The sequence below is a fragment of the Astyanax mexicanus genome, chromosome 2, assembly GCF_023375975.1.
Source record: "Astyanax mexicanus isolate ESR-SI-001 chromosome 2, AstMex3_surface, whole genome shotgun sequence".
Taxonomy (NCBI): domain Eukaryota; kingdom Metazoa; phylum Chordata; class Actinopteri; order Characiformes; family Acestrorhamphidae; genus Astyanax; species Astyanax mexicanus.
Window position 1 is genome coordinate 19,520,463 of NC_064409.1, and position 27,993 is coordinate 19,548,455.

Consider the following 27,993-nt stretch of genomic DNA (forward strand, 5'->3'; position numbering starts at 1 on the left):
CGAGTTGGTGGGGTAACAAACAAGACAGAACGCTAATCTCTGGGTGGGGCTAGGGCGGAGACAAGGGAGGAGACAAGACAGAAAAGAAAAAACAGAGCCGTCTGCTAAGGAGCAGATGGCAAGGGAAAAAAAAAGACTGGAAAGCAGGACAGAAACAGAAAAAAACAAGACATACAATGATTACAGTGTGACACCACAGTTTGGAAGGAGTTTTTGTAACAAATTGGAGGCAATACAGAAAAGCAAGTCTAGTTTATTTTCCATAACTTGAAATATAAACAGAAAAAAACACTAGGATAATAAAACAAAGGGTACAGAAAGAAAGACTATAAAACAAATGATGAACAATAAGACTAATAAACAAACAAGCAAAATAAGCAAGCAAAGAAACATTAAGGAAAGAAAACAAAACAGAAACTGAACTAACACAAAATTTCTAAAGCTCACACAAGGACACAGGGTCAAAGCACAACACAAAGCACAACAGAGAACAAAGGAGCACATGGGGAATTTATGCACAGGCACAGACAAGGGACACCTGGAGAAGTAACGAGGGGGCGGGGTTACAAATGAGACAGGCGGGATTACAGATGACACGGCGGAGCTAAGGCAGAGACAAGACCAAACTGTCACATATGATGAGGGGATGGACGTAAGTGCAGAATATTGTAATATATATTTATTAAAAACAAGATAAATCAAAATAGTAAACAAGACGAGGGTAACGCAAAAAACTCAGAACTAAGAAAACTATGAACAAAACTAGTTGTAACTAAATAAATAAAACACAGAATAACTATAATGACACTAGGAACACAAAATTAACAAACTTGGTAAACTTACTAAGATAACAAAACAACAGACCTGGATTCAAAGACCACAGAACACAAAACTAGAATGCACGGAAGACAAGGATACAAAAGACTCGACCCTGCACATTCAAACAGAGGGGCTTAAATACACGAGGAATGTGAGAAACACCTGGGCTTGGATGACGAGGGGGTGGGGTTACAGACAAGACACAGGTGAGAACACTAATTGCTAGGGCAGGGCTGGGGCGGAGCTAGGGTGGAGACAGGTACAAAAACACAACAAAAGCACATGGCTGGGAACACATGACAGGAAAACCGAGGGGCAGGAGGACAAGAGACCAAATGAGGGAGAAACACAAGACAGACATGGGCTAAAACTGTGACAAGAACAGAGGACAGGAGTAGGAGGGACCAAAAAAGTAAAAGGTGTGACAGTTTTTGTGTGTTAAAACAAATCAGCAGAAGGAAAAAATTCCATGCTTGAACAAATGAACTCAGAATCAGTCCTGGGTTCGGACTTATTATCTGTAACAAACGTGGCTGAGATGGAAATTAATTAACTTGTATTTCTCCATGTGTATTTTCCTCTGTTATGCTGTTTTGCCTGCTATTTCATTTTCTTGCTTGCTTCTTTGCTTATCACTCAGTTCAAAATGACTGAGTGGTTATTAAGTTACAGAAGTGAGCAGCAGAAATCAGACTGGTCTGTAAAGGTCTGAAGGGTTGAAGGGTTAAGTGAATAGAGTCTTGTGTAAAGTCTCCAGCTTTGGTGGTGTGCAGGAATGTGGCAGTGGCGAAGTCCTAATCCCTGCAGCACGGCTCTCTCTCCTGGCTCCCAAAGCGGCTTGGCTTGGGCTGCCCCACGGGCTGCTAGCAATGTTAATAGCACATTCCCTTGGATCAGCACCAGGAGCGCTCCTGGAACAAAACTGGGCAAAAACGCAATCAGGCACAAACACTGGGTCAGCCAATGGTTGACAAAAAAAAAAATCACAGGAAATTCTGGCCGTGCGTGGAACATGACTGGTATGTGTGTTGTGGTGTTCTTTATGTGCTTGTTTGGTGATTGATTAAACAGTGTGTTTTCTCATGCTGTTCAGTGGAGGTATCATTTGAAAAGTGAAAAGAATGAATATATTTTTTGGTGGAAAAAAAAACCCCAAAAACAAAGCACAGCTAACGTGCCGATGCAAAATGAATGGTGACACTATTGAGAGCCTGGTCTTGCCTAGGCTGGATGGAACAGTCCTTTAGAAGAAGTGTCTGTTGTGTTGAGGGTGTCCCGCAGGATCTGGCATGTGGGCAGAATGGAAATGGCCAGAGGTCTTTGTGTGGCTGTCTGTGTTCAACCGCAGCCACTCGCTGGACTGGGTCAGGCCGAGGATTTGAAAGGTAGACACCTGATCCCTCCGAGCCGAGGCTCAACTCACCTCTCCCTGCTTTTCTCCCTGCTTTCACCCTCCCTTTTCCTTCTATCTTCCTCATCTTTGCCTTTTATTCCTGCTCTTTCTCTCCGTCACAGTTTTGTTTGTCTGTAGTTTGTCCTGTTTTTCCTACACTTCTCTCAAACTCTGCTACTCAGAAACATCTTCAGATTTCTCCAAATCTCATACTTACCACCTGAAACCGAGTTATCTATTTCTAAGATGGGTATCGCAAAAAATGGCCTCCCTCATCTCATCCAGCTGGTTAAATTCTAACCCTACAGTCCATAAGGTAAGTATAGCTTTTATGATGTGTTCCATTTCCTTTAAACTTTTCTTCTAAAAAAACTCTTTCAGCCACTTACTCATTACTTCCCTCTAATAACAGGGTGGTAGAAGTACATTTTGTCCTGTTCTTCTGTTGGAATATTAACCTAGTCAACTATTTTAAAGATGAGCATCGACAAAAAAAAAACGACCTCCGCATTGTCCAGCTGGTTAAATTTTAATCCTACAGTCCATAAGGTTGGTATAGCTTCTATAAAGTACAGCATTTGAGGTAGCATCTACTGCACTACAGCGGGTGACAATAGTTCATAAGGCTGTTCCTACTGACTGCTGATCTTCTGACCTTTTTTCCTCTGTTCTATTTGCAGTTTTTCCTTTTTTTTTACATTTTTCTTCTTTTTCTTTACGATTCTTTCACTTCCTCCATATTTTTCAAACTTCCCTCCTCAGAAATATTCTTAAATTTCTCCAAATGTCTTCAACTACCTCTTAAATAGCCCTTGTAACATGCTTAGTTCTATACAGTAAAGCTTTAATTGGTCTTTGCTTTTCATTCTGATTTCTGTTCATTGTCTCATTTCCTTACATTTCCCTGCTTTTTCCTTATTGTTCTTCCACTTCCACCATTGCTTTCAAACTCTGCTCCTGAGGAATTTTCTTACATTTACATCACCTAGCTCTTATTTACCCCTCATAACAAGGTGGTAGAAGTACTTTTTGTACTGTCCTGCTGTTGGAATATACATCTAGTCATCTTTTCAAAGATGGGCATTGTAAAAAAACTGAACTTCGTCTCATCTAGCTGGTAAAATCTTAACCCTACAGTAGATAAGGTAGGTAAAGCTTCTTTAAAGCACAGTATGCGAGGTAGCATAGACTGCACTGCACTACAGGTCTACTGACTGCTGATCTCCTGATGTGCTTTCCCTTTATTGTCCTTGTCTGATTCTTCCACTTCCTCCAGTTCTTTTGAAACTTTGTTCTGAGAATGTTTCCAAATTCACCTTTTGAGAAGAGGGGGCATTGTGAAAAACCATTGTGAAAGAGCTTCTTCTCGTCCAGCTGGTTTAATCTTATAGTTAAACAAAAAAGCACAGTCTTGAGCAGAGGTGGAAAGTAATGAATAACATTTACTCATGTTACTGTAATTGAAAATATTTCATGAGTAATTTGTAATTTTTTTAAGTAGATTAAAGTAGTAAAAACTTCCACATCACCAATATGACCATAACTTTTTAATAGTAAAGAAAAAAATGAATTATAGAAACCTATGCCACTTCTTAAAAGTTTTTTGTTTGTTTTATGGGGTGGTCTGAACAAATACTGCCTGAAAGTTCCACATTATTATGTGGAATTAATAGTTCATTAAAAACAATTTAATTTATGATTTGTTTTTACTTACATCAAATAATTAAAAGTAACTATGTAACTTTTACTCAAAGTAAATTTTAAATTGAGTACTTTTTTTACTTTAACTCGAGTAGATTTTTAGATGGGTACTTTTACTTTTACTTGAGTAGAATTTTAGCAAAGTAAAGGTACGTCTTGAGGTAACATCTATCACTCTGCAGATGATTTCTGATCTTCCTTTTTCCCCTATCTTGCCTTTTATTCTTAGTTTTTCAGACTGTTACAGTTTTCAGCTAATATTTCCCTTTGGGAATAAAATTTTCTCTACAGAAACTTCTTTAAATTTCTCAGAAAGTCTTCTACTACCCCTTACTTAAACCTTAAGGCAGTAGAAGTTCAGTCATTGCTTTTCACTCTACAATTTTTTCCATTTAATCTATTTCTTTTAAACTTTTCTCCTTAAAAGTTTCCTAAAATTTCCTTAAAGTTTCCAAATGTCCCTAAATACCCCCCTCCCAACACCACCATCAGCTGAATAGATGACGCGGGGTCTCTTGGCTGGAAAAGAGTGGCATTACTACAGCTTAGTCAGGGTTACAGGATTATCTCTGTAAGGATATGGACCACTCTTTGTTCTCTATGTGCTCTATGAGGCCTCGCTGAATCTTGCTGAACTTTCTTACATTCTTGCTTCTCTCTCTCTCTCTCTCTCTCTCTCTCTCTCTCTCTCTCTCTCTCTCTCTCTCTCTCTCTCTCTCTCTCTCTCTCTCTCTCTCTCTCTCTCTCTCTCTCTCTCTCTCTCTCTCTCATAACAGACTAGGAGCACTTTTTGTCCTGTCCTGCTTTTGGAATATTCATCTAGTAACCTATTTGGAAGATGTGGATCAAGAAAAACTGACCTTCGTATCGTCCAGCTGGTTAAATCATAATCTGTAAGATATGTCTTCTATAAAGTACAGTCTGTGAGGTCACATTTTCTGCATTGCAGAGGTAAAAGGGTTTCCTATGGTGTTTCCTATTGACTGCTGATCTTAGACATCTGGAGCTATATTGTGTGTTTTTCCACTGTAAACTGGATTAATCTTAGAATTAAAATGGTCGACCCGTGTGAGGACGATAACGCAAAAATGACCAGCCAAGAGGCGCTGTGTACTCTGGACAAAAAGACGCCTCGCTGTTCGACTCTAAAGGTATGTTTGTTTTTGTGTAAAATGTCCAAAATTTGTAGGAAATTTATGTTTTTTTTTTACAGGTTTTAGCAATTAAGCAATTAACCTTAACCTTCAATGAAAAACAAATAAGAAAGTATCTCTTTTGGTCCATTCATAGATTATGGTAGTCTGATATAGGATGTAAAGAACCCATATATATATATATATATATATATATATATATATATATATATATATATATATATATATATATATATATATTTGTTTTGTACAGGCATGTTTTTTTTTTAATTCGTCTCAGATCACCTCCTGAAGTGGTTTGAGAGATCGGATTTGTATCTGTTTTAAATGGGTCTCAGATCACCTCCTGAAGTGGTTTGAGAGACTGAATTGGAATCTGTTTTAAATGCGTCTTAGACCATCTTCTAAAGTGGTTTAAGTGATCAAATTTGTATCTGGTTTAAATGCGTATCAGATCACCTCCTAATTTGGTTTGAGTGAGCAGATTTATATCTGTTTTAAATGCGTCTCAGACCACCTCCTGAAGTGGTTTAAGTGACCAAATTTGAATCTGTTTATAATGCGTCTCATACGACCTGCTGAAGTGGTTTGAGTGATCAGATTTGTATCTGTTTTAAATGCGTCTCAGATCACCTCCTGGAGTAATTTGATTGATCAGATTTGTATTTTGGTCTTGTCTTATACTGTATATGTTAAGTCTTATCCAGATACTGTATAATCCTAGTACAGGTGTAAACAGAATCCAAATGTCCTTACGAAGACAAGACATATTTGTGGTTCTCACTCTATTTACGGAAAATTTAAGAAGCTGAAAGATCAGTTTTAGATGATGAGATTATGTTAACGGCTAGGTTTAAGTGTTAGGTTTTATGTTACAATTATGGTTAGGGTTAAATTAACAGCATACTATAACACAGTCCTTATTAATATAGTAAAATGAACATTTGTGTGTTAGCTTCTTGTTTCTTCATTTATTGCTTTATTATTAATATTCCTCAGAACTAATAAGGGGTCTACATAACTTGCCTAAAGCCACAATGGGGGGGTCTGATTTTTTCCTTTGTAATCCTGCAGATGTTCATCATGTCTCTGTCATTCGCCTGCTTCTCCAAAGCTCTGTCTGGAACCTACATGAAAAGCTCCATCACTCAGATCGAGAGACGATTCGACCTGTCCAGCTATCTCATCGGCCTCATTGATGGAGGCTTTGAGATGGGTAACAACAGCTCTGTTTTTTAGTTGTTTGTGTCTTTGTGTCGGACCTGTCATTTAAAATGACAGGACTAATAAAATATAATAGTAGTGGTAATAAATAATTATACATTACCCAGATCACTGGTACTGAATCCACTATACAATACTATTCATTTGTGGACAGAGGCTAAGTGTAAATGTTACAAATCATATAAAAACACATTAATATTATACATACAGTACCAGTCAAAAGTTTAGACAACATAAATTCAATTTTAAATGGTTCTGCATTGTAGTTTAATACTTCAGTCATCCAAACTATGAAGAACAACATATGGAATTATTTCAGAAATGTTCACAAACCAGAATATGTTTTATATTTTAGATTCTTCAAAGTAGCACATTTTGCTTAGATGACAGATTTACACATCTCTGCCTTTTCTCAATCAGCTTTATGAAGTTGAGTCACCTGCAATGGCTTTCAGTTAACAGCTGTGCTGAAGGTAGAGTTGGTATACAGTGAACAACCCTATTTAAGTAGTGTTTTAATTCATATTATGACAAGAACTGCTCTACTACTACTCAAGTCAGTAGAGCCTCAAAAACATTATAATGAAACTAGTTCTCATCAGGACTGCCCCAACTTAAATGCTTCACAGAGTATTTTGGTTTATTTAACACTTTTAAGTTACAACATGATTCCATATGTGTTTCTTCATAGTCTGGATGACTTCAGTATTAATTAAAAAATAATAAAAACACTAAACAAGTAGTTGTGTGCTAACGTTTGACTGGTACTGTATATCATATTAATCATTTTATTAATATAATTTTGTAAAAAAATTAAATATATAATGGAGCACTTGACTATATTTCTTAAGAAAAAACGTAAGCAGAAAAAAACTTAAAAAAAAAATAATTTTATTATTTTTTGATAAATCTCCAAAACATTTGCAATTTAAGTTTAGTGTCATTTTACATTATCTAACATAGCAATATTAGTATTATTCTCAAGTGATGCTCAAATGTCCTCAGTCATGTTCAAGAGGAAAATGTAAACAGGACAGAACAAATAGGGTATAGGGAACACAGGGTTCTGAACACATTTGTTTACAACAGAACTAGATTTTTAAGAACACCATTGATTTTTCTTGTTGAAAATCAAGCTTGGACAGGCAATGCCAAATATGGGCATAACAAGACACCACCAACTATAAATTGACAGCTTGGATTTGGTGGTTTATTTATTATAAAATGTTATAATAATAATACGAAGACAATGTAGACTACTGTACAAAGATTTTATGTCCCAGTAAATATTATATTATATTGTATGGACCATTTCTCTTAGCAGTAAGTGAGTGTTTATAGTGTAAAAACTCCAGATCACATTAGAAAAGATGCGGGTAAACACAATAAGGTAAATACAATAAAAAGAAAGAATAATTTTTAATTCTAAAAAAAAATACTTTTAGATTATGTGAGATAATCTAAAGAACATAGCTTAGTAACAGTGCCTCGGTTACAAGTGTGGATACAAGAAAAGTAAAAGCCCCCCAGCCAGCCCCCCACAGTTCAGTTCCATCAGCAGCTCACCTGAATTAAATACTGATTTACCAAACCAGCTGCTGAAATGATGAGAACTAAAACTAATACTAGACACAAGGAAAGCTCATCACACACTGGGTAAATAAACACTTGCTGTTCAGATAAGCTGACTTTCCATTCTGATATTCACAGGTAACCTGCTGTTCCTGGCTGTTGTCAGTCATTTCGGAGCGAAGTTACACAGACCCAGACTCATCGGGTCCGGCTGTTTCCTCATGGCTCTTGGCTCTGCTATTACAGGACTACCTCACTTCTTCATGGGACGGTAAGGTTACATCACTGGTGATTTTGTTGGCTTTTCTGTACCTCAAAGATGTGTCTGTATTGTTTTCAGAGAGCCGGACTTCAGAGGAAATGCTTTATCCTTCACCTGTGTTTCATTTTTTACAGGTATAAATATGATACAGTTATTCAGGGCTCACTGAATGAAAGTGTCAGCATCGTGGCCTGTAAGGATCCCATTACACAAGACAACTACACAGATATACTTCAAGAGTCTTCAGTAAACTTCAGCACAGGTATCATGCTGACACTGTTTGGACTATTATGTTTAATTAAAGCAGCATTATGTCATGTTTTTGTTAATTGCTACTTTGTTAAGAGCACTATATGTATGTCTGTGTAAGACGGTTTCATTGAAGTCATATCAGTGATAGTTCTGCATCTCTCAGCTTGTCCAGGAATGCATGTGTTAAGTGTGTTCTTTAGTCGTTGCTTAAAACGTAAATTACACTTCCCAACACTAGGGAAAGCTGAGGTGCAAAAAATACCTGCAAGGCAAATAGTTCTAAACATGTAGGGTAACTGTTCAAAACAGACAATATTTTTCCACAAAATGCCATCACTGTGTCTTTGCTATCGTAACAATGGGTAAAGTATGCAGTAGTGATGTAGGATGTGGCTGGTAGTAATGTGGCATGAGGCTGGTAGCCAGTGTTCTTACACCATGGTAGCAATATTGGACAAGTCTGGTAGCGATGTGGAATGAGGCTTGTAATGTGGCTTTGCAGTGGACAATCTTTAGCCTAGGTGAGCCGTCAGCCATCACTGTGTCTTTGCTATCATAACAATGGGAAAAGTATGCCTTGTGCAGCTCTAATTATTTTAATTAATCATGCATGTGTTTTGGGCGTAACATGCAATAAACCAATCAGCATGTCACTTGCTGTCCCTTTAAGAGTCAGGTGCTCTCTGGCGCAGGTATCTGGATGTGTCCAATGCTTCTCAGCTCATTCATGCTGTGTAGGTCATTTACGTAATATAACAATGACCTATCTATTTTGTGGACGTAGAATAATGCTATTTTATTTTGTATTCTGTTTTTTGTTAATGTAAAAGTCTGCATAGCTGCCAACAGGCATATGCTATGGGTTTGTGCACTGCTGTGTGTAATCCGTGTTGGGCACATGCCTGTGTTGACAATTCACTGCCAAGACAGCAATGAACATCTGACTGATGACGTCTGTCTTGGGTGTTTTCAGTCAGGATGGAGTACCTGTGTTTTTTCTTGCCAAGATAGCAATACGCCAGACATTTACCAGAACACACCTCACTTCGAGACAACCACGGCCATCAACGTAGATATATTCAAAAGTGGCGTTGCTATTTAAACGACACAGGCGAAAAAAATATTGTTGTTTATTGTTGGCAAGGTGTAAGATGGGGCCCTCTGTGTTTCAGTGGTACAACCTGAGAAAGTCTTAAAAATAAAGGTGCTTATTAAAATGGTTATTCTATGGCATTGGTCAGATAACACTTTGCAGATCCTGCATTTACAGTGTAAATGTTTAGTATGGGATCTTAAACTAAAAGTAATGTCTGTGATGTTGCAGGAGTTGACTGTGTGAGGGAACCTGGCTCCAACATGTGGATTTATGTGTTACTTGGAAATGCCATCAGGGGGATCGGAGAAACACCAGTCACTCCTCTCGGGATCTCCTACGTTGACGACTTTGCAAAAGCGGAGAATTCTGCTTTTTACATAGGCAAATATTAATCTAATATTCTTCATTACATACATTCGATCATTATTTGATCATGTTATATGCAGCAGGTGGTCAAAATAATGGAAACAGTACATTGTGTACTCCGTGTCCACAAATGTGGGCAGTGCCATAACTTTTAAATTAGAAAAAAAAAATACAGGACCAGTTAAAAGTTTGGACACACCTTCTCACCGAATGTTTCTTCTTTATGTCTTTAATTAATTATTTTTTAGATTGTAAATCAATTTTAAAGACATAAAAAAACAATTAAGGGAGACATATGGAACTACATGAAGGAAAAGCAGCGACTATTGTTCAGCACCTCCAGAAGCTCCTTCAAGATGCTGAGAAAACTATTTCATGACTTTTCCTCATGAAGACACTGAGATTTAAATACCAAGAGTGTGCAGATCTGTCCTCAAATATAAATGTGCTACTTAGAAGAATCTAAAGAGTAAAACTTATTCTGATTTGTTTAACATGTTTTGTTTAAAGATTAATGCTGCATGTGTTCCTGTATAGTTTACATTTTATTTTTAAATTTACAATGTAAAAATAAAATAAAAAAAGAAACACATCGAATGAGAAGAGGTGTGTCCAAACCTAGCTGTTAACCTAACACAGCTGTTAACGAGCATCTAATGGTTCTGATCATGATAAAAAAAAATATATATATATATATATATATTTTTTAGTCTAATTGATCAGCATTACCATTAACTTGACCATTACCATTAAATTGACCATTAAAAAACTCGGAAATATTTATATTTTAAGGCACACTATCAGTAAATATCTATTTTCTGGTCTATTTTCATACATAAGGGGCACCAGATTATAAGGCACTTTATGCAACACTAGTAAGTAACAGGGGTGTCACTGTGTTTCCCTTCTGATTCAGCAGGTTTTGCTACTAAAAGCTAAGCTAAGTAAACAAACCTGTAATTCTTAAAAAAAAACACTTCCTTCAAGTCAAACGAGCACTGGATGTTAATCTTCACAGATTTCTCTCCTAAAAAAACAGTTTGTTTGGGTGAGTAAATCACTTCTGTTTATTTACAGTAAGCTTAGATTTCTAGATTTCCACTAAAGCTGTGTGAAGCAGCATTAGCATTAGCGGCTAACCGCTAACACTAGTCCAACAGCGCTAGACTAAGGAACCCTGAGTATTCCAGTAAGCTAGGATAATATTAGCCAGTGGTTTGTCCTAGCTTGTTTTAACATGGTAAACACGCAGACTACAGTACAATATACTCACCTCTGAACAGTGAAATGGCTAGCACTTAGCACAGTTAATGGGTAATGCTAATGCTGCTTCAGCAGTGCTAGCCAGGGTTAACATCCGAAGAATTCAACCGTTTCTGTCTCAGGAAGCCACTTAGGTGCTTGTTCAGTCTCTTGTCATCTCAAGACTTGACTACTGCAACTCTCTACTGGCTGGTCTTCCACTGCGAGCCACCAAACCACTACAATTAATTCAGAATGCTGCAGCACGACTTGTCTTCAATCTTCCGAAGTTCAGTCATGTGACTCCTTTGCTGCGTTCCCTCCACTGGCTTCCTATTGCCGCCCGCATCCGATTCAAAACCCTGACGCTGGCCTACAAGGCAAAAAACGGACCAGCTCCTTCATACTTGATGGCGATGGTCAAAGCCAGATCTGCACCAAGAGCTCTTAGAGCTTCCAGTACGACTCGGCTTGAACCTCCATCCCTCAAAACACACAGAAAACAGACATCCTGACTCTTCTCTGTGCTGGCACCAAGGTGGTGGAATGAACTTCCACTGGATGTCAGAACAGCAGAGTCACTCGCCATCTTCAAACGTCGACTGAAGACGCATCTTTTTAAAGAGTTCCTAAACTAAAAAAAAAAAAAAAAAAAAAAAAAGGTTCCTAGGGTTCTAAACACGATTAAGTTCTATGTATCTCTTAATCCTAGTCTACAAACTAGCTTTGGATATCTTAAGTAACTTTGAAGCACTGTTGTAAGTCGCTCTGGATAAGGGCGTCTGCTAAATACCGTAAATGTAATGTAAATGTAGCAGCAGGCTACATGCCGGTAATACTCACCTCTAAATTGCAAAAGAGCTAATGCTTAGTGTGGTTAGTGGCTAAAGCTAATACTGCTGGAGAACTAAACTGAAACTTCTGTGTAATGCTGTACTTTAGTGAAGTGGCTTTACTGCTCCTTAATAGCTGACTGGTAAAATTCATACATAAGACCCACTGGATTATATGGTGCACTGACAATTTGTAAACAAAAATGAAAGGATTTTAAGTGTGCCTTATAGTGCGAAATATATGGTGTATATATAATCGTACCAGATGTTAACTTTTTTCTTTTTTATTATAATACTGTATGTTTTAACAGCATGCCTCCAGACCATCACACTGCTGGGTCCCATGTTCGGCTTCCTGCTGGGCTCCATGTGTGCCAAACTTTATGTGGACATCGGATTTGTTAATATTGGTAAGAGCTTTCTACATAAATTTTTTTGTCAGGGTCAGTGCAAATGCCAAAACCTTAAAAAGACTAAGAAAAAAAAACCCACCCAAACAAACAAACACAAACAATCTGGGTAAAAAGGACTTTATATGTCACTTTATATAGGTCATTCCCACAGCTGAGCACTGGCTTACTATATAACTGAATTAATGGGTTAAATAGATAACTCAAAATGCTGAGTCACGAGAGTCAGCTGCATATATAATTTCTTATGTGTTAAATGTTGCATATATCCTGACCCAGTTGTTAGAAAACTTTAGCAAGGTAAGTTAACGTTAGCTACTCAGTCACAAATCAACAACTTACAAAGAAAAAAAACTCATATATTTATAATATACCGTATACATTTTATGGACATTTTCCCATCTAAGACAAAGAGGTTTTTGTAATACTAGGAATGTACTAACAACATAATTTATCTAGTATGTTCATAAATAGTACCACTTAAATGATTGAAAGCACCTTCTTATTCAATATCTTATTTTCAATATCTTTTTTTTCTACATTGTAAATAATACTGAAGTCATCCAGAATATGAAGGAACACATAATAAATCATTTAACTGCTGTTAACTTGTGGTTTCTGAGGCTGGTAACTTTGATAAACTTATTCTGTGAAACAGAGGCAACTCTTGGTCTTTCTTTAAGTAGTTGAACAGTTCTTGGCATAATTTGAAATATTTATTACTCAAACAGAGCTATTTACACTCTTTGGCCCGTTTTCTGCGCCACAACTGCGCATTCACTCATCACATAGACTCTTTGGTCTGTTTCCCATGCTACAACTGTGCATTCTCGCTGCTTCTAGACTTTTAGGCCCGTTTTCTGACACCTAGCGTTTAAACTTTAAATCTCACATTATAAAAACCTGCGGGCCAACTTTCATTTTATTTCTAAAATACTTTGTGGGGCACTTCAAAAAAGGAAACGGGCCGCAAATGGCCCGCTGGCCGTAGTTTGGACACCCCTGCTCTAGACATTGGGTGGAAAATTCTTAGCAGATCTCTGTCATTTGGTTTTACAGACTCTGTGACCATCACCCCGAGGGATGCACGCTGGGTAGGTGCCTGGTGGCTCGGTTTTTTGGTGGCATCCGTCATCATGCTGGTGGCTGGAATTCCTTTCTGGTTCTTTCCTCGTTCTTTACCCAAGCAGGACGAGGAACACAGAGACAATCCCAGCTTTCATCTCACCAACCAGGAGCAAGTCCCCCATCCAGCCACGCCAGCTATGAAGCTAGCAGACATCGCAAAAGGTACATCCCTTTGATTTCGTCCTAAAAATCTTTTTAGAAATTCAGGACATTGTATAAGTGGTCTGTTAACATGTAATAGAGGCTAGCTTTGGCCTGTAATGTATAACAGCATGGTGTGCTAAAAAGCTAAAAGATAAAAATTGCTAACTAGAGGAAAGTCTGTAATTTGGTCCATGTTTATGCATAACATTTTCTGAAATCATGCCTATGAAGTCTATTCTGATGAAATCCAGCCTGGCTCAGCTTAGATCTTAGCCAACATTAAAAAAACAGTATGGGCCCTATTCCTATTTTTCTTTAGCCGTCAACCTCACAGCTTAATTTAGGGAATGTTATTGTATGTTTGCCATCATAATGACGGGAAAAGTAAACCTTCCACAGCTCAAAACATGCAAAAGGCATGTACTAACTTCCTTAAATTGTCATGGGTGTGTTTTTGGCGTAACATGTAATAAACCAATCAGTGTGTCACTTGCCATTCCCTTTTGGAGGCAGGTGCGCTCTGACTTTGGTGCATTACTATTTCGACTGCCCAGCTTCCTGGAGTTATTTAAGTAATATGACAAAGATCTATATTTTGTGTTATGTAGAATAATGTTATTTTATTTTATATTCTGTTTACTGTTGATGTAAAAGTTATAGCTGCATAGCTGCCAACAAGCATGTGCTCTGGGTTTATGCACTGCTGCTGCTGCAAAAAAAAATAGACTGTTGGTGAGGTGTAAGACAGCAATGTGCATCACAACGCACCTTGCGCAGGGCGTAAGATAGGATCCTCTGTATTTGTTTGTCTCGGATGATTTAGCTGGTCTAAAAGCATGATTAACATGACCAAGCAAGACAACCAGTATGACCAGCAAGACCGTGTTGGTCAACCAAGATGACCAAAATGAAACACCTCTTTGCTTGTCAGCAACCTCAACCATGTTGTTCATGCTGGTCAACCATCGTCTTGCTGTTCCTGGTGACCTGGTGATCATACTGGTTGGCCAATAAGGCCATATTGATCACACTGGTTGGCCAGCCTAAAGAAATTTAAATGCAACATTTACTATGCTGACCAGTATAAAATATGTTATTTTTTCTGAATTGACCAGCATGTCCAGGCAGGTCAACCAACAATACCAATACCAAGCTCAACTTTATTGATTTATTGATGATTTAGGTGTTTTTTTTTTTCAAACTTTTTTTGGGGGGTTAAAAGAGGTAAAGGCATATTATTGCATGAAGTCCAACATTCGTATTTAATAAGCTTGTCTAAATATCACACTATGGTTAAAAAAAAAGATAGGGTTAACACTTCCTATGAAAACTGTATTCACAATGCATTATGGAGGCATTTATAATACATTTTATGTATACCATATATAATACCCCATATATAATGACCATCATAAGCTGGCAAAATAACATTGTGACATATGTAATGCATTATGCAGTGCAAGTAGGTACATTCATAAAGACAATCTTCTAAGACAAGTACCAATGTACCAAGACAAGTTCAATGGACATATATTAATGATGACTATCATATGATATATGATACCTATCTTTATTAAGTTACATACGTGCACCTCATAATATACTACTTATGTTGTTCAAAAAGTACTTACATCAGCTTGTCAAGTCAAGTCAAGTCAAGTAGTTTTATTGTGAATACTGCATATGTACAGGACATACAGAGAATTGAAATTACGTTACTCTCCTTCCCAATTTTACAGCAAGTACAGATAATAGATATAATAAAGGAGAATGGGAGACACTATGTGTACAATACAGCAGGGACACAAATAGACATACATGAGACAAAAACAAGGTGCAGTGGTGTGGGGGAGGAATAGATATATAAATGTAAGTAAATAAGTAAAAAATAGATATAATAGATATTAGATAAAATAGATATAATTATAATATAAAAGTTCAATACAGCAAGACACAATAAACATACGTAAGACAATAGTGCAATATTGATGGTGATTGAGATGGTAAAAATAGTAAATAACAGTAGTGCAAATACGGTATATGGTATATAGCTTAAGGCTGGTAAAGTGAATGGGTGCGTAAGTCTTTAAAGTCAGTCAAGTCAAGTCAAGTCATTATCAACCGCTTTATCCATTAAGGGTCGCGGGGGGTGCTGGAGCCTATCCCAGCCGGCATCGGGCGGAAGGCAGGATACACCCTGGACAGGCTGCCAATCCATCGCAGGGCAGACAGACACAGACAGACAAACAGACACATGCACTCACACACTCACACCTATGGGGCAATTTGTATCTGACATCCAATCAGCCTAACGTGCCGTCTTTGGACAGTGGGAGGAAACCGGAGCACCCGGAGGAAACCCACGCAGACACAGGGAGAACGTGCAAACTCCACACAGAAAGACCCGGGTCGCCCCAGCCGGGAATCGAACCCAGGCCGTCTTGCTGTGAGGCGGAAGTGCTACCCACTGCGCCACCGTGCCGCCCAAGTCTTTAAAGTTCACAGTTTAATTAAGTGGAATTAAAGTGCGTATAGACAGTGCAAGTATATCAGTAGTGCAGATATTGGGTGTGTAGTGCAAGTCCGTTTGGAAGGGACCAGTACTTTGTGCATTGTAGTGCAGAGTTTCAGTACTTTATTAGTGGGGGGGTTCAGGATGCTGAGTGAGTGTGTGCTGGGGGCAGGATTGGGATGGGGGATAGAGCAGGAAGAGAGTTCAGCATCCTCACAGCCTGATGGATGGGCTGTCTCGCAGTCTGCTGGTCCTCGCCCCGAGACTCCGCAGTCTCCTCCCTGATGGCAGCAGGCTGAAGAAGCTGTGTAGTGGGTGAGAGGGATCTCCTGCCAGACGGAGGGCTTTCCGTGTGAGGCGGGAGCTGTACAAGTCCTGAAGGGAGGGGAGAGAGGTGCCAACAATCTTCTCAGCTGCTCTCACGATGCGCTGGAGGGTCCTGCGGCAGGATGCTGTGCAGGCCCCGTACCACACGGTGAAACAGCTGGTCAGTATGCTCTCGATGGCCCCTCTGTAGAAGGTGGTCATGATGGGGGTGGGGGCTCCAGCTCTTCTCAGCTTGCGGAGAAAGTAGAGACGCTGATTTGCCTTCCTGGCCAGTGACGCTGAGTTGGTGCTCCAGGAGAGGTCCTCTGTGACGTGCACACCCAGGAACTTGGTGCTGCTCTCCCTCTCCACAGCAGTTCCGTTGATGAACAGAGGTGTGTGCTGTGTGTGAGTTCTCCTGAAGTCCACAACAATCTCCTTGGTCTTCTCTGTGTTCAGAGAGAGATTGTTGTGTTTGCACCAGGAGGCCAGGCGGCTGACCTCGCTCCTGTAGTGTGACTCATCGTTGTTGCTGATGAGACCCACCACCGTCGTGTCATCCGCAAACTTGACGAAGAGGTTGGAGGTGTGTGCTGGTGTGCAATCGTGGGTCAGCAGAGTGAACAGAAGGGGGCTCAGCACACATCCTTGGGGAGCCCCTGTGTTCAGTGTGGTGATGCTGGATGTGCTGCTGCCAACCCGCACTGCCTGTGGTCTTCCAGTCAGGAAGTCTAACAGCCAGTTGCACAGTGAAGTGCTCAGCCCCAGACTGTCCAGTTTGGATGTCATTATTAAGATATTACTGTATGTGTGATATATAACGCATTATCTATCATGGAAGCCAATGTTCTGAACTATAGGTGATATTTCATACAGGGTTCTTTCCCTCCTTGAAGAAACTGTTGAGCACTCCTACCTACTTCCTTCTGCTCTGTGGGAGTGTCCTGAACTTCAGCTCAATAATCGGATTGATCACCTTCAAAGCGAAATACATGGAGCAGCAATTCGGCCAGTCCGCCTCCAGAGCAAACTTTCTTATTGGTGAGTTTCTGTGGTTTTAAAATATGTGTATAAATTGTCAATTAAAAAAAAAATGCTTTTAGAATGGCTGAAATAAATGAGAACCCCTAGATCTTCAGAATTACTGGGTCAATAATGAGAAAAAATATGATACAGTTGCTGTTTTGTGATCAACATCAAAAAATTATTTTTTAATTGAAAGCAGCAGTATTTCTGAGTTGGGAGAGGGTAACCTGACACAAACATCCACACAACAGCTAATATATTCATTCTAAATACAGAGTGGTCTGGTCGGTTTGTTGAATGTAACAACTCTGAACTTTTTGATAGTATTTCATACATGACCAAAATGAACAAAACAATAAACTCAAATTAGATTTCACACCCCAGCTAAAAGAAATTACTTTCTTGGAATGTTCCCCTAAAGTTATATTTTAGTTGTGAGAAACTTGTCCCCTTACATTACAGTTGGGCAATATTTTTGGAACATTACATTAAAGTTAATATGTGAACATTTTGGGAGAACTTTGAACAAGATTTTGTAACTTTTATAGAATGTTTTACTAACATTATTGCTTGCTCCTAACATTGCAAGAACTTTTAGATAATATTAGCCAAAGTTGTGGGACAGCAATATATTTAAATGATCCTGCATTAAACATTATCTTTTGAATTATGTGTGCAATTACGCATTCTCACCAGAGAGGTCTCTGAATCCCCAAATCTGCCAAATTTATAAACTCACTTTAAAATAAACTGCTTATAAAAAAATAGTTTAGAAATTTGTTCTAAACTTACGTTATTGTTTAGCAAGAAAATTTTGACTTTTTCTTAAAATTGGACATGAAACATTTCAGTTTGTACAAGTTTTCTAAGGGATTAAATATAATGGAATTTATTTGGGGGAGAATTTTTTATATAAAATGTTTACACACTAAATTATAATATATTTATGTTTGTTGCGTTTGCGCTAGGGCGCCGCCATGTTGCCAGTGCAGCACTGGTGACGTCACGAGGTTGGTTGGTTGAAGAGACCAGGTACATAACTAGCGGAAAAGAGCTTATTGTCTGTGGAGATTATGGATGAAGACGAAGCTAAACTAGGCTAACATGGAGCATTTGCTCAGAGATCTTTCCTGTATAAACCTGAGCAGAAATTTTCAGAGGCTTGTCTGAGAGCGAGACGTTTTGGGGGTGTCTATTCTCTCTCTACGTGAAGTCAGTGTAGAAACCCTGCAGGTTTGGCTTTTATTATTTATTGAGGAACTAAATTACTGTAGGCTCATAGTTTATGTCAGTGAGGTGTTTGAGAACCAACCTCGTGACGTCACTTTCAGCGCTGGGACAAGATGGCGCTGCGCTTACCTAAAAAAATGACATTTAGATTGCTTATTATTTTAATACAGCTCCACTGACAGCTGTTAAACTTATAAAATTTGTTAGAGTAAAAATACATCTTGTGAACTATACTAAATAGCTCACTTGAAGTGTTTCATGTCCACTTTAAGTGCAGGGTGTGTGTTCCTTGCCCTCCTCTGGCTTCATGTCAGCAGTGCAATACAAATTCCATCATTATGGTCCAACAGAGCAAAGTGTCACTGTTAATCAAAGGGCCCTTTGTGTTATTCTGTACTGGATAGCATGTATGTAGGTAAAACAGTGGCCAGTGAAGCCTGAATTTCTCAGATTTTATGTTTATTTGGGTTTATTCTAATGTTATATAGAGCTAATTACAGGTAGACACTCTCACTGACCACTGATATTATTATGTTTATTTAGGTTCATTTTAATGTTATATAGAGTTAATTACAGGTAGACTCTCTCACTGACCACTGATATTATTATGTTTATTTAGGTTCATTTTAATGTTATATAGAGTTAATTACAGGTAGACTCTCTCATTGATCACTGATATTATTATGTTTATTTGGGTTTATTCTGATGTCATATATTCTAATGTTATATAGAGTTAATTACATGCAGACACTCTCATTGATCACTGATTTTATGTTATTTATGTTTATTTGGGTTTTGTTTGGTCAGGTTTCGTGGGGCATCTCATAGAGCTACATTCCTTGTGTCTTTTCTTTTCTGGCTCTATAAAACAAGAAAACACCCTGCATGCCAGTGTGCACTGAACTATGCCCGCTAATCTCTTGCGCTGTGCTCCTGCAGGAGTGCTGAATCTGCCAGTGATTGCAGTGGGGATTTTTCTGGGTGGTCTTCTGATGAAGAGGTATAAGCTGAGTGTGGTTTCTGGAGCTCAGCTGTCGTTTCTCGCCTCCTTCTCTGCCTACCTGCTGACGCTCCTGGAGTTCGGCACCAAGTGTGATAACATGCGCATGGCTGGCCTCACTGTGGCCTATAACGGGTACTACAGCCTAGTACTGTATGCCCTGTGGTTTATCTGCTGAGAGGAGCTCAGATCAGTCAGAAATATGCATATACAGTGGCGTGAATAAGTATTTGCCTCAATACAGCTGTCTTTTGTTTTAGCTTTTTTGTCATACTGATATTTTTCAGATTTTATTTTTTATCTGAGTAAATATAAAAAGCATATTTTAAATGATATTTTTATTTATTCAAGGAAAAAAATATCTAAACCAATCTAGCCCTGTGTGAAAAAAGTATTTGCCCCCGAAAATCTAATAACTTGGTTGTGCCACTCTTAGCCGCAACAACTGCAATCAAGCTTTACTGATAACTAGCAATGAGTCTTTCACATCTCTGTGGAGGGATTCTGTTTCACTCTTCTTTACAGAATTGTTTTAATTCGGCCACATTGGAGAGTTTTCAATCATGAACTGCCTGTTTAAGATTATCCCACAGCATCTCAATCAGACTGGAGTGACTAGGCCACTCCAAAACCTTCATTTACTTTTTTAAGCCATTCAGAGGTAGATTTGTCTGTGTGCTTTGGATCATTGTCCTGCTGCAGAACCCAAGTACACCTGAGCTTGAGGTCACAAACAGATGTGCAGACATTCTCCTTCAGGATTGTCTGGTAAACAGCAGAATTTCTGGTTCCATCAATTACAGCAAGTTGTTCAGATCCTGAAGCAGCAGAGCAGCCCCAGACCATCACACCACTACCACCACCATGTTTTTAATGATCAGTATGAGGTTCTTTTTCTGAAACTGTGTGTAAGTTTAAAGACAGATGTAATGAGATGCACAACTTCCAAAAAGATCCCTTTTTTGTCACAAAATAAATATTTATCCAAAGTCCTGGGGATCATGAAGATCGTTTTTGGCAAATGTGTGGGCCGTTGTGTTCTTTATTCAGCAGTGTTTTTTGCATTGGAACTCTCCCATTGATACCATTTGCGACCAGTCTATTTCCTATTATTGAGTCATTACCCACTGACCTTAACAGAGGCAAGTGAGACCTGCAGTTCTTTAAATGTTATTCTGGGTTTTTTTGTGACCTCCTGGATGAGTTGTCCATGCCCTTTTGGAGTAATTTTAATAGGCTGGTCACTCCTGGGAAGGTTCACCACTGTTCCATGTTTTCTCCATTCGTGAACAATACAGTAGCTCTCACTGTGGTCTGCTGTAAGTCCCAAAACTTTAGAAATGACTTTGTAACCTTTTCCAACCTTTTCTCCTCTGTTTTTTTTTTTTATTTCTTCAGATCGGGTTGAACTCAGCTTTTCAATAAGTGTGATTAATCACAGTTAATTTATAGGGGGGCAAACACCTTTTCACACAGTGCTAGATTAGTTTGGATAGTTTTTTTTTTCTTGACTTAGTAAATTAAATTATTATTTGAATGGTGGTTTTCATATTTACTCAGGTTATGTTTACCTGATATTAAAGTTTATTAAATAATCAGAAAAATATCAGGATGTCAAGTTTAAAAACAAAAATCTGAATGAGGCAAGTACTTTATTTTTACAGTATTTTTGCCAAATTCTGTATCTGCTAACTTATATTCTACTCTTTTTTTCCTCCGTTCAGGACTCCTCACGTCTCATACGATACACTGTCCCTGTTCTCACACTGTAACCAGAACTGCTCTTGTTCTGGAGTGGACTGGGATCCAGTGTGTTCTGATGATGGCATCTCCTTCATGTCTCCGTGTCTGGCAGGATGCTCCAGCTCCAGTGGGCATGGAAAAGACACGGTAATGCTAACAGAGCAGGAGCAGGGGGGCACTGAAAAAAATGATGTGTAAAATTTACTTTAAAAAAAAAGTTTCGCAACTTTCTGCATTTGCTTTTTTTGAGTAAATTTAATGTCAGATACATTTAAGTAACTTCAACTCGGTTTCAAGACTTAAATGTTACATAGAGTAAATAAGTGAACTGAATTTCAGTCAATCCTTTCTTTTAGTAAACTTTACTTAATTTCTGCAAACAATATTACCTAATTACAATTACTTAATTATACAATATTACTGAAATTAAAATATTTTTAGTTAAAACACACCTTTTAATATTTTTACATAATCTCAAATATATATTTTGTAAACAGACCAAGTCTCACTGTCTCAACACATGGACGGCATGTAATACATTAGTATACTAAAAATAATATATTACATGCCGTCCATGTGTTGAGACAGTGTAACGTGTGTTTTAACTAAAAATATTTAAATTTCAGGAATTATAATATATTATGTATCATAAATTATTTGAGTAATATTGTATAAATGAAGTAATTGTTATTGGATAATATTGTATGCAGAAATGAAGTAAAGTTTACTAAAAGAAAGCATTGAGTGAAGTTCAGTTCACTTATTTACTCTATGTAACATTTAAGGGCGTTTTCACACCTGTAGTTCGTTTCTCTGGTCCGAATCAGTTGATGAGTTCATTTACTTGGAGCGTTTTCTCCCTCTGTTTAGTCTGGTTTCACACAGGCATAAATATAAACGCACCAAAATGCGCACCAATAAACACGCGAGCAGGCTGTGTCCTGTGATTGGTCAGAGCGTGGTCTGGCGTGGAAGTAAATATACATATACAAAAAAGTAAATAAAGCGAGAAGATTCTGTGTTCCAGCGCATATATAACGCTGCGCTTTTAAACACAGTGTTTCTACGTGCAGCGCAGATGTAAACATAGTAAACAGAGTTACACGGCTGTGAGCAGTGAACGCTGCACGACCGCGTGCGCATGGACACAGCGTTTGTTCACAGCTGTGGTAATTAACGTTATCTGGCTAATATATCAGTTTAGACTGCGTCTTATCAGCCGTTTAGCTCAAATAAATGGACTATATTTAATAGCTGGGTCAGATCGAGACCGGATCACGTTCTCACCGAAGCGAACCGCTCCAGAGTTCGTTTGGTACCGGACCGAGACCACCTCCTCTAGCTGGTCTCGGTCCGGTTCTTTTGATCCGCACCCGAGGGCGATTACTGTTTTCACACCTGCTCAATCGAACCGCACTAAAGTTACAAACGGACCTGAGTTCGTTTTAACTGGACAAAATAGTGCTGGTGTGAAAACGCCCTCAGTCTTGAAACCGAGTTAAAGTTACTTAAATTTATCTGAAATTAAAAAGCAAATGCACAAAGTTGCGAAACTTTTTTTAAAGTAAATTTACACATAATTTTTTCCAGTGCAGGAGTCAAGCATGACTATAAACTTCTAGAAAACACAGCTAAGCAAACAGAGGTGTCAGCGTGAGACTCCAGCCACTGCTGTGTAATGTTTAATCTGTGCACTACACTACCAGGTTCACCAGGTTAACCTGGGTGCTTATTGATACCTTACCTACTGAAGTAGCTGTTTAACTAGGTCGGTTTCACAATTAGAGATATAAACAAAAAAAAAAAACATTTGCATGCAGGGGCTAAAAATAGGCACAATACTCTTTGTGAATTTGTATTATCTTAACCTTTGAGCCCTCACGTGAATTTCACTCACGTCTTCCTCAGGTCTTCCACAACTGCAGCTGTGTGCTGAGCCCATCTCCAGTAGAGGGCAGTACCTCAGTGTCTCTGGGTCAGTGTCCTCGGGGCCCAGAGTGCAGCCGCAGCTTCACCTCCTACATGGCCGTGTCCGTCCTCAGCTCCTTCATTAGCTCGCTGGGGACCACGCCTGCATACATGGTGATTATACGGTCAGTGCAATGATTTTTGGTGCTGTGAAATAGTTTAGATTTCGGTTTTGTAAATCAAAACTTTTCAAATTTCTTCTTTATTAAAAAAAAAGGAAAAAAAATAATGTATTATTTTATTACAGGTGTGTCAGTCCTGAGCTGAAGGCGCTGGCACTGGGTATCCAGGCCCTGGTTATAAGAACACTGGGTAAGCAGGTGGAAAAATAATATTTCCAATATTTTATTTTATACTTCATAAGTGTGAATGTAATGATTATATATGTTAGTGATATTAGCACAATATTAGAGTGAATGGATGCAGTGCTTTTAGAGGGGAAAACTGTACTGGTAATTAAAAAGGAGGCTCTAGTACCTTTTTTTGTCCTTTTAACCTATTCTGCAGCACATTTACCCACAGATGTTGCAGCCAGGGATGTAGATCCTGCTTTAAACTCATACAGGGGTTGGACAATGAAAGTGAAACACCTGGTTTTAGACCACAATAATTTATTGTGGTGTCGGACAGTTCTGGTGGAAACAGGAGAGTTGAGGTGCACATTGAATTCTGCCGTGATTTGTTCAGCCGTGGTTTTAGGTTTTTTGGATACAAACCGGGTTAGCACCCGAACATCCCTTTCAGACAGCTTCCTCTTGCGTCCACAGTTAATCCTGTTGGATGTGGTTGGTCCTTCTTGGTGATATGCTGACATTACCCTGGATACCGTGACTCTTGATACATCACAAAGACTGGCTGTCTTGGTCACAGATGTGCATTGCAATATTTAGAGCAGAACTGTGCTCTTACCCTGCTAATTGAACTCTAACTCTGTTCTTACTGGTGCAATGTGCAATTATTGAAGATTGACCACCAGGCTGCTCCAATTTAGCCATGAATCCTCCCACACTAAAATGACAGGTGTTTCAGTTTCATTGTCCAACCCCTGAAATTGGCATCCCAGCAGATCCCATAAATGCTTGATTGGTGATACAGTAAATCTGGTGACCTGGACAAGGAAGTGTTGCAATCTGGTGGAGTCATTTCCGGGAAGCCTTCACTGTGTGTCCCTCATATCACTACTAGCGGTAACCGGTTGTCATATGTGATGCTCCACAGATCATCACTCCAGCAGTTGTGTGTTGTTCCAAAGCAAATGCATGACTGCAGCATTCACAACGAGGCCTAAATATCTATCCTAAACAGAACCTGTATTCAATTACAGTCCGTAGCAACCTAGAATCCACTGCCAACAAATTATTAGCAATCTAGAATCTAGCAATCATTGCTACCTTACACCCCGTCAACAATCTATTTTCTGACTTGTGCCTGTGCCATTAAAAAAGCATTGAAGTTTACGAAAATATCTTTGCTGATGGGCGTGGTGGTCTGGAAGTGAAGTGTGTTGAGGTAAATTTCTGGTGTATTGCAATCTTGCCAGCAAAACAAAAAAACACAGGTGCGCCACTCACTGATTTGAACCCTGACAACAGTCATCAACCCTGACATCAAGTTTCCTCTGCTAAGAGGTGCAAAAGCGCTGCACCGTTAAAATACCAATCCGCCCAAAAACACACCCTTGATTAATTAAGAAAATTAGTAAATGTCTTTTACTGTGCGTTTTGAGCAGCACAATGCATACTTTTTGCATCCTCACAATGCCAAAGACAGACTGACACGCCCTAAATCAAGATTGACAGCTCGCCTATATATAATCTGGGGAGCATCTTCTTTTTGTCATTGGGTGTATAATCTAAATAATATCATTTTAAAAATTCTGTCTAGTATTTATAACCTGTGTTAACTCTCTGTTATGCAGGAGGTATTCCAGCTCCGATGTATTTTGGGGCTCTGATTGACACCACCTGTTTGAAATGGGGTATGAAAAAGTGTGGAGGCCGTGGGGCGTGCCGCATGTACGACTCAGACAAGTACAGGTGTGTAAGTGTGTGTGTGTGTGTATGGAATTTAAAAGTATACACTGTTACGCCAGATCATGTAATAGGACAGAAATACTATTGTGTCCCATGACTTTCGCCATGTCATATTGAAGCTAATGAACGCTGCACTGATCTGTGGGATACGTATGTGGGGTCTCTGCACTTAATGTGGATTTGATGATTTCTACCATAGTCAGTTGTCTGATCACATGGACAGTTCTAGCCAGAACCTGCCGGTTATGATCATTACCACCCACTGCACTAGTGTCCACTGTGGGTGGTAATAACCTGATACATAATGTGATACACACATGTGTATCAGGTGTGGATCAGGGAATGTTAAATAACGGCACAACTTCAGAAATGAAGGTAATGCTTTATTATACAGCCCACATTTTAATGAATAAATTCCCTTTACTTACGGTGTAACTTCTCTGGATGAACCAGTACATTCAAAATACTAACTGGATCCTACAGCTACTTAACTGTAGGTATAAATAAATTAAAACCAGAAACAAGACTAGGTAACTTTCTAAAACTTACCTTGTACTTTCCCAACACTTATAGTGTAACTGCTTTCTATGAATCAATAAATACAAAATACTTATGGGGTCCTACTCGAACTTAAATGTAGGTAGAAATAAAGCACAAGACAACCTGCAATTCCCCTAAACTTGTGGTGCAATTTCCATATAAAATAATATATAATGATTTCATAGGCTTCATTCCAGTAACACTCGAGGGAATTATTATTCTAATCATTTATGAGTTTAAAAAAAAAATGAAAATTTAGATTATGCTTTAAAAACAGTCAGGGGGAGCATCTAAAAACAGTCAGGATGGAGCAGAAAAAAAAACGTAATGTTTTTAAGGTCATGACTAAAATACAATAGTGTTTATATATCTTCAATAACACAATCAGGAATGCTGAGATTTTAAAGAAAATGTATTCATTAATATACAGAAACCACAAAGTTTTATATTTATGGTTAATAAAGCCATACCTCACCTGATTTTTACTGTATTTGTACTGTGCACAGTACTTAGTAAGCACTCAGAAACAACAGGGAGCGGGCTATATTATGTAGTGTACTGTGTTTTACTGTTCTAAAAACGCGGGCTGTATTATAAAGCGTTACAGTAATGAAATGTCCCATCCATCTGCACCCACTATCAGACTTTACTCCAACTTCCATAATTCATGTCATCTTGCTATAAGCACACTGGTCAGTGTTCAGCCTCACTCACAAGATAACACCTCACAAAAACCTCTCAAAAGTGTGGGCAATCCAAGACATGTAATATATATATAAAGATATATAATATAATCAATTTACATAATTGTATCCAATTACATGACTTGACATATCATTGTATATTGTGTCAAAACTATGATGTAACAGTCTTGGGATTTTGGAATTGTTCTGTTTTTCCAGCTCTGTTTAGGTTTTGTTAGATTTATATTTAAAAAAAAGCTGTTATTTACTCTTTGACCACTTTTTTTTCTTTTTTAGAATAATCTTCCTGGGCCTGATCGCGTGTTTGAGTGGCAGCTCATACTTCTTCATCTTTGCCGTCATCATCCTCTTGAGGAAGCAGTTCCGCAAAGATGCTGTCAAAGCCCTCCAGCAGAGTGGAGGCCTGGGCCAAGTGGAGCTCCATCCTCCAAAACAGCACCTCGACGAGGGCTCAGGACATTGCGCCAGTCCGTCAGTCCACCAGACTGGAGGAGAGGATTTAACATCCAATCAGAGGACAGTCGAAACTGTAGAGACAACAGAGACTACACATGAACACCAAACACCACTACCAACTGATCCAGAGGGGTCAGGGGTCACTGGTTCAGAGCGAGCTAATGGACTCACGAGAGTGGACAGCCAATTACGAAGAGCACAGGACAACCAGTCACGGACTCACAAGCCAAAGGCCAATCAGATTACCCGACTGTAGCCTTAAACGCTTAATATATCTTTATACTGGATTATTATGGCCTGAATTGACTTGATTCAGATATGTACGTCAATTACATCAACACTGTCTTATTGTTTCGACAAATCATTTCAAGTCTTTTTTTATAGTTGCAAGTCTAGCAATGTTTTACAGAATGGTATCAGCCTTATGAACAATTGTAGCAAACAAATGTGTTTGTGATTTAGAATATGTACAATGCATCATTAATTTCCAATTACATTTTTTTGCAGTGTGAAATATCACCTTTTATTAGGGGTATAACAATTTACGAAAATCATAATTTCATTCACTATGTATGATGGTGTCTTTATTTGATACATGTTTCAATACAGCAAAAATGGGGAGTGCTTAAAATTTCGTAAACTAAAGATGTGAAATTCTTTATATTGTACCACTTTCTTCTTTTTTATAATAAAATATGAAATAAAAATGTGTAATGTATGGAAATTTATTTACCAAAAAAAAAAAAAAATACTTAAAAACTTATAACTTTCCAAGTTTTCCAAATTAAGCAGCATTATGTGAATTACGTAATATTTTTTGCTCCTGGGCACCCACTACAATCTTACTGTATTGTGTGTTGTGTGTTTGTAAGTTGGGTT

At 38.5% G+C, this 27,993-nt stretch overlaps 1 protein-coding gene across 5 annotated transcripts; it reads left to right on the forward strand.

Moving 5' to 3' along the window:
* The first annotated feature begins 1,998 nt into the window (after positions 1-1,998).
* slco1e1 (solute carrier organic anion transporter family, member 1E1) lies at positions 1,999-27,799 on the forward strand. 5 transcript variants are annotated; one of them, XM_049473750.1, is made up of 17 exons: positions 1,999-2,204; positions 2,459-2,528; positions 4,690-4,864; positions 4,962-5,064; positions 6,142-6,283; positions 8,002-8,134; positions 8,260-8,387; positions 9,702-9,854; positions 12,226-12,324; positions 13,384-13,614; positions 17,291-17,455; positions 19,610-19,805; positions 21,395-21,560; positions 23,322-23,506; positions 23,629-23,693; positions 25,300-25,417; positions 26,935-27,799. In XM_049473750.1, exons 4-17 carry the CDS (start codon positions 4,969-4,971, stop codon positions 27,368-27,370), a joined length of 2,313 nt encoding a protein of 770 aa, XP_049329707.1. In that variant the 5' UTR covers positions 1,999-2,204; positions 2,459-2,528; positions 4,690-4,864; positions 4,962-4,968; the 3' UTR covers positions 27,371-27,799. The 5 variants fall into 5 exon arrangements, with proteins under 5 accessions (XP_049329707.1, XP_049329700.1, XP_049329710.1 ...); XM_049473733.1 differs by lacking the exons at positions 1,999-2,204; positions 2,459-2,528 and adding an exon at positions 3,974-4,484 and having other exon boundaries at positions 4,690-4,806; XM_049473743.1 differs by lacking the exons at positions 1,999-2,204; positions 2,459-2,528 and adding an exon at positions 2,811-3,357 and having other exon boundaries at positions 4,690-5,064.
* The last annotated feature ends 194 nt before the right edge of the window (positions 27,800-27,993 follow it).